The sequence below is a fragment of the Diorhabda carinulata genome, chromosome X, assembly GCF_026250575.1.
Source record: "Diorhabda carinulata isolate Delta chromosome X, icDioCari1.1, whole genome shotgun sequence".
NCBI classification, from domain to species: domain Eukaryota; kingdom Metazoa; phylum Arthropoda; class Insecta; order Coleoptera; family Chrysomelidae; genus Diorhabda; species Diorhabda carinulata.
In genome coordinates, this window is record NC_079472.1 from 16,305,014 (window position 1) to 16,315,863 (window position 10,850).

The 10,850-nt window shown below is 30.7% G+C and overlaps 1 protein-coding gene across 2 annotated transcripts; it reads left to right on the forward strand.

The window, feature by feature from the left end:
• The first annotated feature begins 33 nt into the window (after positions 1-33).
• On the forward strand, positions 34-10,379 carry LOC130900645 (LIM domain kinase 1). Of its 2 annotated transcripts, XM_057811388.1 has the most exons (14): positions 34-311; positions 822-939; positions 1,022-1,136; positions 1,191-1,321; positions 1,373-1,546; positions 2,245-2,340; positions 2,426-2,558; positions 2,650-3,023; positions 4,632-4,860; positions 4,916-5,141; positions 5,198-5,457; positions 5,938-6,092; positions 6,150-6,589; positions 6,896-10,379. In XM_057811388.1, exons 1-14 carry the CDS (start codon positions 194-196, stop codon positions 7,840-7,842), a joined length of 3,516 nt encoding a protein of 1,171 aa, XP_057667371.1. In that variant the 5' UTR covers positions 34-193; the 3' UTR covers positions 7,843-10,379. The 2 variants fall into 2 exon arrangements, with proteins under 2 accessions (XP_057667371.1, XP_057667372.1); XM_057811389.1 differs by lacking the exon at positions 2,245-2,340.
• Positions 10,380-10,850: the final 471 nt, after the last annotated feature.

Below are 10,850 nucleotides of genomic sequence, written 5' to 3' on the forward strand. Positions count from 1 at the left end.
GAAAATATGAGCCAATTAAATTATAGAAGACCATTTTAAGATTAATAATAATAGGAAATATTTCATTTGTAAATTTATTAAAATGAATACATTTGCTAAAAAATTATGTATAAATGTATCTTCATATTTCAAATTATTTATGGGGATTTACATATCTTTTAACCTTTTTTGGTTGGTATAATATGTGTGCTAAATGAAATCTAGTGTTAAAAAAGGAAAAGTACCAGTGTTTGGTGCATTGCAAACATGTTGTTTTTGTATTAAATTTGATAAAAACTTGCATGAAAATATGCAAGACCATTGTGAAAATGGTAAGTATATGCAGGCTAAATTTTATAATTTAAATATTAGATCATTCAATTAATATTTTGTTAAAAATCTACATATTTTCCATTTTTTTTTTCTATATCCATTATCCAATATTTGATAATGTTCTAAAATGCGTGGGTGACAATAGAAACGTCAAAGAAAACATTAAAATATGTTTCTAATATTTCAAAACAAACCCTACATGTACAACCTACCCCATTTCAAATAACTCGATTGGATTTTAACAATAATAAATTTTTTGTTGTCCTTCTTTCTTTCCTGTCAATTTATTGTTTTATCAAAATATTTTGGTTTCGTGTCCTCTAATTTTCCATATTATTTGTTAAATGACAAAGGCTTTGTACAATTTTATTTCCATAATAATAAAACTATTTACTACATTTACGTATTTTAAGTCTACTTTAGTGAATCGTACATATTTTTGTATAAAATTTTTTTAATTTAAATAGAATATTTTGGGTTTATCGCTTGTGATTAATATATTTGTTTAGAGGGAGAAGATAGCAGTGCCCCTCATTCTGAAATAATATGCGCGGGGTGTCTCAATGCAATTGATGATGAAGAGTTTGTATCTGCGCTTGGACAAGAATGGCATATGGAATGCTTCAGGTTTGATAATATTAATTTTCAAGTTTATTATATGATAAATGCTAAATTTGTATGTAAAACTGTTTTTAATCGCTTTATATAGATGTTCCGCATGTGATGCTTCTTTATCCAACTGGTATTTCGAAAAAGACGGTCTTCTTTTTTGTAAAGACGATTATTGGGCACGTTATGGAGAATCTTGTCAACAATGTAGCCAGGTAAATAACTTTATTAACCATAAATTATGACACTAATAAAATGTATTATTTCAGATAATAACAGGACCTGTAATGGTAGCCGGAGAACATAAATTTCACCCTGAATGTTTTTGTTGTGGATCTTGTAGCGCATTTATAGGAGATGGTGATTCTTACGCCCTTGTGGAACGTTCCAAACTATACTGGTAAGTAAAATATTTTCTAATAAAACTATATGATAAAAAAACTTTTTTTAGTGGACAATGCTATAAAAGGCAAATGCAACCTTTGCAGAAAACTGCGGGGTTTCCTTTTGCTCGTAAACCACATTCTATACGTTTGGTGGAGATACCGGGGGGACAAAAAGGCATTAAATTGTCTAAAAATGCTCTACAGCCTGGTTGTAATACACAATGTTTCACTATATCAGAGTAAGTATTGTTTAAATATATAATTGCTTGTTTAGTTGTAGATTTCTAATTAATATATATATATATATATATATATATATATATATTTGAAATTTGCTGCTTTACTAATTTGTTTTCAAATTTCTAACTAATATATGTTTTCGTGTTTCGGTTATTTATTTTGGTTATTGGTTATTTGAATCCTTTGTACTTGTACTGTACTAACACTAACACTTACGTTTTTTGACCTTTTCGAATTTTTAAAAAATTCTCCAAATTAAAATTTTTTAAAACCCAAGGCAGACGCGATAGAGAGATGTATAAGAAAAGATTTCCACCAAATTTCAAAGGAATCGATCAGGTAGATATTGAGATATCATTTCAAACACTTGGCTTAGACACTATGTCACAAAATCTACTGTATCTCCAGGAATAATGGGAATTTTTAAAAATCCATTTAAGGACATATTCTTAAGGGTCTAAGCTTTGAAAATATGCACTAAAACAATCGATTTTTTCTAATTTCCAGACCAGACTACCCCCTTAATGAAATAAAAAAGTTTTCATCAAAATATGTCACCTTGGGCTACAATCTAATCAGCTTGCTACCACTTAGTTCTAGACCGTAATTGTTGGTATAGTGGTAGTAGAACGTTGTTTTAGTGTTGATTATCATAGACGTATCCAGAAATTTAGAAATTTTTTCTTTGTTGATCCAGGTTTTTATGGAAAATACAAGGGAAATTACTACGAGTGGCTTTTGCGTTTCTAACATCTGCTTTTAACATTTGCTGCTATTTTTTACCCCCCTATAGGTATGTCCTATTAATATCGTATTAATAAGTAAAAAAAAAAATATTAAAACTTAATTTTTATTCCTATTTTTTTTTAATATTTCAGGTTAGATGTGAATAACGATCTTATGTCGTTGCATATTGGCGACAAAATTTTAGAAATAAATGGTATGCCCGTCAAAGATACCTCTTTGGAAAACGTAGAAAATCTATTAAGGTATTCCGATACGGTGTTACAGGTATGTTAAAATTTCCTTACAAATCATACAAACTAATTCAATTGAAAATTTTACATTTTTTAAACGTTTTTCTTTTTTTTTTTTTTTTCAGTTGACTATTGAACACGATCCACAAACGATATCTCATAATCTTGCCAAATTTACAGCTTTAAGACATTCGAATGTACCTTTAACTACCACTGCTAGCGATACCAACATTCCAAATATAAAAACATTACAAGATAATATTAAATGTTGCGGCTCTTCAGATTCTCTCACAGGATATCCTAGAGATGTTTTTAAACCTCCTGATAGTCCGGAAAAACCTAATATCACTGCGATAAACAAAGAAAGATTATTCAAGAGAAAAGACGAGGGTTATATGAGCGGAACTAGATCGAGACAATTGAGAAGAAAGAATAATCTGTCTGATAATCAATGTTTGGATAAAGAGAGAAGTTCTTCTATGAGCAGACTATTAGATGAGTGAGTTTTTTCTTATAAACGTTCTAAATTGTCTTACTCTTGATCTATACCTTTTTTTTCATTTCAAATATGGAATCTCTTCTACTTTATCATTGTAACAATGTAAAGTTTTTTGTTATACATGGTGTTTTAGTTGTAAGCAGTATTGTAGATAGAGACTGCAACAAGTTCAACGCCCTGTATGATTGAAAAGGTGTACTAGAACAACAGCCTACTGCAGATTTTTTAATAACCAACAAGTGAAAATCAAAGATCAAAGAAGCAAAAGAAACACAATATAGAAACTGATCAAAAATGCAATAAAGAACTATCTATACGAAAAGAACCAGGACAAATGTAGCACAATAAAAAATGTAGAGACATAAATTCATTGAATCCACAAAAAAGCTCCAGGCATAGATAAAATCACTCCAAGAATGATTAAAGAGTTGTGGATAAAATGAGTGAATCTAATAGAATTGATGGTGTTAAAACAAAACATTGGTCAGTCAACTCAAAACCGTAAAAATAATAATGTTCAAAGGTCACTTGGAATCGCTTAATTATGACGTTGGTTCCCATGTAAAAAACTAATATGCAAAAAAATAATTATTTTAATTTTCTTTCAATAACCCGACTACCGTACTCGACGAATACCAAACTATTAAGAACGTCGTATTTGTTTACAAACCGTTTTTAATATCAAAATCCTATCAAACTCAAAAGCTATAAATAAATATATTTATGGTAGTTAGAATTACATCAAAATAAATAAGAGTAATTTGATAAGTTAATGGAACTTTCCGTGTTTAAGGGACACTTGAAATTGCTTAATTATGACGTTGGTTCCCATGTAAAACTATTTATTATACAAAAAAATAATTATATAAACTTTGCTTGAATAATCCGACTACCGTACTCGACGAATACCAAACTATTAAGAACGTCGTATTTGTTCACAAACAGTTTTAAATACCAAAATCCTATCGTACATAAAAACTTCAAATAATTATATTTATGGTCGTTAGAGTCACATCAATATAAAATAAAGATTAATGGAACTTCAAGTGTCTAAGGGATACTTGGATCGCTTAACTATGACGTTGGTTCCCATTAGGAGCGGTCAGTGTACAATAAATCTCAACGAATACAATAATAAATTGAAGGTAGGTAGGTAAATGTATGATTCATCACTGTCACATTAATATAAAAGGGTAAAATAAGGGACACTTCGTATCATTCAACTAGATGATTAGCAGATCCTGATGGTTCCCAACAAAAGAGTTTGTATCTGTGTCCGAGTGACATTCGTGCATTGTTGCCTAATTTTAAATAGGAAATTATTATGTCTTGTTATATGTTATATGGTCATATGGCACTGATTTATACTAGCCCTAAGTCCTAACTCAATAAATCTAAATAAAATTAACATCAACAGCAGTACCATATCACTAAAACAATAATAATTTTAAAGCTGTCAGTTGATTTTACATCACTATTGAGAATACCTGTAAAATTAGAATTTATAAGCGGTACGATATGCTGTCGACAACTGGCAACGTTGTCCGAGTAATACTAAATGGCGCAGTCAATAGGAAAATTTAATAATGGTTTTGTAATATTTTTAAGGTCTCCGAATTCAAAGAGATGCTTGGAATTATCGCGAGCTTATTCGTTTCTGGAACCTAGACCACAACAGAGGGTTTTCAGGGCTTCCGATTTAGTAAAAGGAGAGTTATTGGGACAAGGATTCTTCGGGCAAGTTTACAAAGTAACTACTAGAGATACGGAAGAAGTTATGGTATTGAAAGAACTGTATAGAGTAGACGAAGAAGCTCAGAAGAATTTTTTAAAAGAGGTAAATATTTATATAGAATTTTCTGGATATATATACATTTTTTTTAATATTTTAGGTTGCAGTTTTACGAAGTTTAAATCATAATAACGTTCTACGGTTCATTGGAGTTTTGTATAAGGAAAGGCGACTCCATTTAGTGACGGAATATATTTCCGGTGGTACTTTAACTGATTTATTACACGATTCCTGTCAACCCCTACCATGGGAACAAAGGGTGTCCTTTGCTAAAGATATAGCTGCCGGAATGGCGTATCTACATTCGATGAATATTATCCATAGAGGTATTAATTTTTTTTTCTGATTTTCATAAAAATCAACTTTTTTTTATCTTTTCCAGATCTCAATTCTCATAATTGTCTCGTTAGAGACGATAAAACTGTGATAGTAGCCGATTTCGGTCTTGCCAGAATCATTTCTCACGCTACTAACAGTACAAGAAAAGTATCGCCCAAAAACCAGACTAATACCAAACGTCAAGAAAGAAAAAAACGATACACTGTAGTCGGTAATCCTTATTGGATGGCTCCGGAAATGATGAAAGGAAATAAATACGATGAAAAAGTTGATATTTTCAGTTTCGGTATAATATTGTGTGAGGTAAGTGACATTTTCCAATGAACCCGGTAATTCAATTCAATTCTAAGTTGTTTTAAAACATTTTTGAATTAGAAAGCAGGAAAAAGTAACTGGGGCCCAGATCTTGAGAATACGGTGCATGGTCAACCAAATCAAGTCACAATTGTTGAATTTTAACTACAGACATAGTTGACAATGTGTAAAAAAAGTCATTTAGTGTTCAAACTTTATGATTTGGTACTTGAAGAAGCAATTCAAAGTACATTTCATGAATTATAGCTGTGGTTGTAACTAGCAGATGATGAAACAAGTCACTCGCTGCCCAGTCTGAGGGACACAAGTCAGATAAATTCTAGTGAAATTTGTAAATTATGACCACGACGAGAGGAAAAGTTACTTGTTATTAGATCTGGATCATACATTTTTAAAATTGATTAATAATCAAAATTTTATGTTCACGCCAACAAAAAATCATCGAACTAAGATTTTTTTACTTCATAGATAATAGGTAGAATCCAAGCAGATCCGGATTTTATGCCGAGATCCAACGATTTCGGATTGAACCAAATGGCTTTCAAAGAAAAATTTTGCTGTTCTTGTCCGGAACCCTTCTATAAAATCGCTTTTCTTTGTACAGATCTCAACCCCGATAAACGGTAAGGAAATTATTTATGTTAAATTAAATTATATCGACACGTTTATTTATATTTTAGCCCTCCGTTCGAAGTGATGGAAGTGTGGTTGGAATCGCTTTCAATGCATCTCAGCGTCGGTATGCCTCTACCTCCAGATCTCCTTTTCGACATCCAACATTTTCGCGGACTGAGTCCCAGTTCTTCGGGGAGTACCACTCCCGATGGGATACCTTCAGGGCATCGCAGTCCGGCTTTGGAACCGATCCGCGAAGGCAAAATGGCCGATACGAAGAGGAGCTCCGAGAAGATATTCTCGGATTGTAATAAGAGTAGAAGTTCCGATAGGATCTACGACGGTAGCAGGAATCGGAGCAACGAAAAAATTTATTCCGACGATGAAAACGGGAAAAGTAAAAGCAACGAGAATATCAGATCAATTATGAAAGTCTCGTCTGCGGAAAATGTTGATAAACCTGTTATTACGATTTGTGATTTCGGAGATGGAAATGATAAACAAGGTAAGTGGATGGAAAAACGAATTTTTCTGACGTGGGAAAAGTTTTAAGAGATCTACTTATAGTTTAGAGGGTTCCAAGTTGAAATTTCAAGAAACGTATGATAAATGTGAGGTTATAATGATAAAAAAAAGAAGTAGAAAGAGGCTAATTTTGTATATTCAGTGCTGACTAAGTTAATTACTATGATAAAAGCACACGGAGTGATAATAACTTCTACGAGGATAGTTGAGCCACCAAACTGTACAATTTACCCCAAAATAATGATTTAAATCGGATTTTAATTAATAAGATACGTTTATTTTTTAGGAGAAACTACATACGTCCCCAAATCTCCAAACAGTCTCATAATGTCCGATGTAGAAAAAGGTTTCCCGAACTACGAAAATATAGATTTCCTGAAAAACGATATGGTATATATAGGACATCAAGAAAAACCTATCGCCATCGAAAAATTAGAATGCGACCCCCCTAGAACCGAATCGACTACTACCCCGCACACCGACAACAACCTCAGAGAAAATATTTCACCCCATTTAAGAAAGATTCCGAAAAATTTCACGAGGAACCGTTTGGTGAAGGAAATGAAAGAAAACCAAGCGCGAGAAGAGAAAATTAAGTTAAAAAGCTTCGATGCGGATCACGTTGCTAAAGTGTCCAATTTAAATTTGAACAGTATCGGCGTGAGTACCTCACAACCGTCACAAGTGACGGAAAAATTCGTGAGCAATTTGAAAAATGTTAATCTAAATGGAAATCCAAAATACCATCGATCGATGAGCGAAACCAACGAAAATTCCGAAAGAAAATCCATTTTAACTAGGAGAAGATACACCAAGGATTCGGATAACGTGAGATTTTTAAAACGAACCCCTATTTTGAAGAGAAGATCGCCTACTAAAACCGAAAATCCGGAAGAAATTTTAGAAAAACAATCTCCTGATTCGGATTCTAAGGAAAAGTTGATGGAAAAACCTTCTCTGCTGTCTAAATTAACTCCTAATCTACAGAGGCGAACGGGTTTTTTAAATATCGAAGATACGTCGGGTAACGTTAACAAAAAACCGTTTTTAGTAGCAGCCGCCTCCGGAAGTATCGTAAGGAACATGGTGGATAGTTTGAATAAAAAAAGTCCGTTGAGTTTCGGAAACAGGAGCAGCTTCGGTAGATGTTCTTTGAATTTGACAGGTTCCAATAAAGTTAATCTTAAAAAAGTCGGTAGAAGTCCCAGTCCGGACGAATACACAGTTTTGTGATGAAAATAAGTCGAAAATATCCATTTCATAAGTCAATTCACCACGATTGTATCAATAATACGGGGCATTTTAATTAACACTACAGAAATAGGATGATACACGCAGTTAGAATAACTATAATTCGTTACATAACCTCCAAATATCTAAAATCTGAAATATTCCAAAGGAAAAATTATTTAGTTTGTCCCCGTGAATTTATTTATATTTATTGATCTAATTTACATATACTTACAGTGTCTTTATTGGTTCTTTTCAGCAGTTGCTTTTACTCATCTATTCTCCTTATTTCCATTATATCCCACTGGATACGTTCCGGGCTATTTATTTAAGAAAAACTATATAACTTGAAATATTTCGAAGAAAAAATCTTTTCGATTGCTCCCTGTACATTTTATTACATTGTTAGTTTGATCAACTTTTGGTAAAATTTATATATAAACATGAAAACTATATTGATTCGATTTAATGATAAAAATTCTGTAATAAGACGTACTTCTACCAAACTCATTGATCTCTTTGAAGACACCCTGTATTATAATAAACCTGTTTCTTATATTCTTTAATACGAACCATAATCATCAATTGTGTTATCCTATTTACTGCGCCAGTTTTTGTTACTGTTTTACAGTTTTCCCGTATATAACGTATATGAATTTCGACCGAATTTCCTCATCTTTTTGACACAACCTACACAAAAATCCTGTTTTCTTCGTTCTTTGATAAGAAGCAGAATCTTCCTTTGCATTGCTATGATATGAAAATGATGATTACAATGGTTCTTTTGTTCTCAAATAATAACGAAATCTTCGTTTGTTTTACATAAATTTGTGTTTTTACATTTTATCGTATTAACTGCGCCAATAAACTCATATTGGGAACATTCTGTATTATGATAAGTAATCCTCCTTTTTTCTTAAATATTTACCAGACTGTTCATTTGTGCTCTATAATCCTCCATTGTCTTTTTTCTAAGGATTTTATCCTATTGATTGCGCCAATTTTGAATTTTTGCGATAACCTGATAATTTTTGTAGTTTCGGAGACATTCTGTAATATAAAGATGGTATGTCTTACATAAATGTATGTTTTTATCAAGAGTTTATCCTATTAACTGCGCCAATTTTAGATTTTTGCGAAAACTGAAGATAATTTTCGTATATTTTTCTTGGTAAATTGAATTTTCTCGCATTATCGATTGAATCTTCTTATCCTTTTAAAAGAAGCTACCGAAAAACATATTCCTGTATTGTTACAGTTCAATGACATAAAAACTCTGCAATCAGATGAAATTCATTGCTCATATTGGGAACATTCTGTATTATAATAAATTTTTGTGTTCCTTTGCATATAAATACGAATTGGAATCTTCATTTGTGTTTTATAATCCCGCATTGTACTTTTTAAGGAAATCATCCTATTAACTGCGCCAATTTCGTATTTTTTACAAAAATAGAAGATAATTTTCTTATAGTTTTGGAGTATTATAATGATGGTTTTGATATTTTAATGGTTCTTTGCGAAAACCTGATAATTTTTTTTATACTTTTGGAGACACTTCGTATTATAATGATGGTTATGATGATTGTAATGGTTCTTTAGTTTTTAAATAAAAACAAGACTCTTTTATGTATGTTTTTATAAGGAGTTTATCCTATTGACTGCGCTAATTTCGTGTTTTTACGAAAAGCAGTCGATACTTTTATCTATCTAAAAATATTGTTTCTGGAGTCTTTTTAATCATTTAATATATATATTAACAGTGATATAACAAAATCATTTTATTTATATTGTTTTTCTAAAATTTTATTTGGTTGGTAATTTAATTATTTGTTTAAAAAGTTTTAAAAACAGTACAGCGTGTTTATAAAAATAAATTACATTGCGCTGTATAAATTAGCTCTCTTCTAATTGTTCTTATTAACTCTAATCATGCTGTGATAAAATTAGTATTTATGTAAATATATAATCGAATAAAATCATTCCAAGTTTGAATTTTTTGTTTTATAAAACGTGCCTAGCATTTTAATATTCTTTATTGTGATATTTAAATGGCCCCCTACAACTAATTTACCCCCCATCGTAAATTTATTTTTTAATTTTGTAAACATTTAGAAATTTTATCTTGAAAAATCAAATATTTTCTTAATTTACACAAAAAATAGTTGAAATTGTGGTTTTATTAAATTTACAGGTCCGTCATCGCCTACTAACTGTTTAAATATTTAAATATTTTCAACTGTCAGTATGAAATTTTTCAGTTCTTATTAGAAAAAAAAATTTGATTGTTGGTGTACTGGTATGAATATCAACAAGTTCTTTCAATTTTTTTTGTATTACATTAATATAAAGTTGTAGGTAGCCATTTCGTGTAGTATATTGGGTCCCACATTTTTTTATATTAATTACAAAATAGTTTTACTAGTTTTTAAGTACTGATATATATTAATATTGTATATTCATTTTTTTTAAATATTGCTATTATCTTTTTTAAATATTTTTATCAAGAAATCTGTAAATAAATAAATTTTTCGCAGTAATAATGTTTTTAAATGATGATTAAAGTTAGCTACTCTGCTCCCTTATTGTTATGCACGAAAATTATTCAGCAACTCAAAAAGTAATGCTACTTGGTATTAAAATTTCTCTCCGTCGATATAAAACACAAAACACTATTTTTTCAAAATTATCAAATTTTTAGTTCTTTAGGACGATTTGAAGTGAATATTTCTATAATTGATACACAAAAAATTGGTCATTCCATTAGATTACATCGCACAAAACTGGCAGCTATTTATACCCTTACAGATGTTCACTCGCCGGACACGTTTTATATAGAGTCCCATTCTACCTAATATAAATCTGCCGAAGTATTAACAACAAAAATAACTTTTTATAAACATATTGCTCATAATAATCAGTGTATTAATAAAACAAATACTGATTTTGGATTTTAAGAAAAACAAATTCTATAAAAAAATTTAACGACATAACCTAACCACCTAAAATTC

Bases quoted from the DNA above. Each gene is read 5' to 3' on its own strand.
- LOC130900645 (XM_057811388.1), top strand. From the start codon at position 194: ATGAAATCTAGTGTTAAAAAAGGAAAAGTACCAGTGTTTGGTGCATTG. The intron at 1,322-1,372 runs GTAAGTAAAATA...AACTTTTTTTAG, and splicing joins GAACGTTCCAAACTATACTG to TGGACAATGCTATAAAAGGC. The intron at 5,458-5,937 runs GTAAGTGACATT...TTTACTTCATAG, and splicing joins TCGGTATAATATTGTGTGAG to ATAATAGGTAGAATCCAAGC.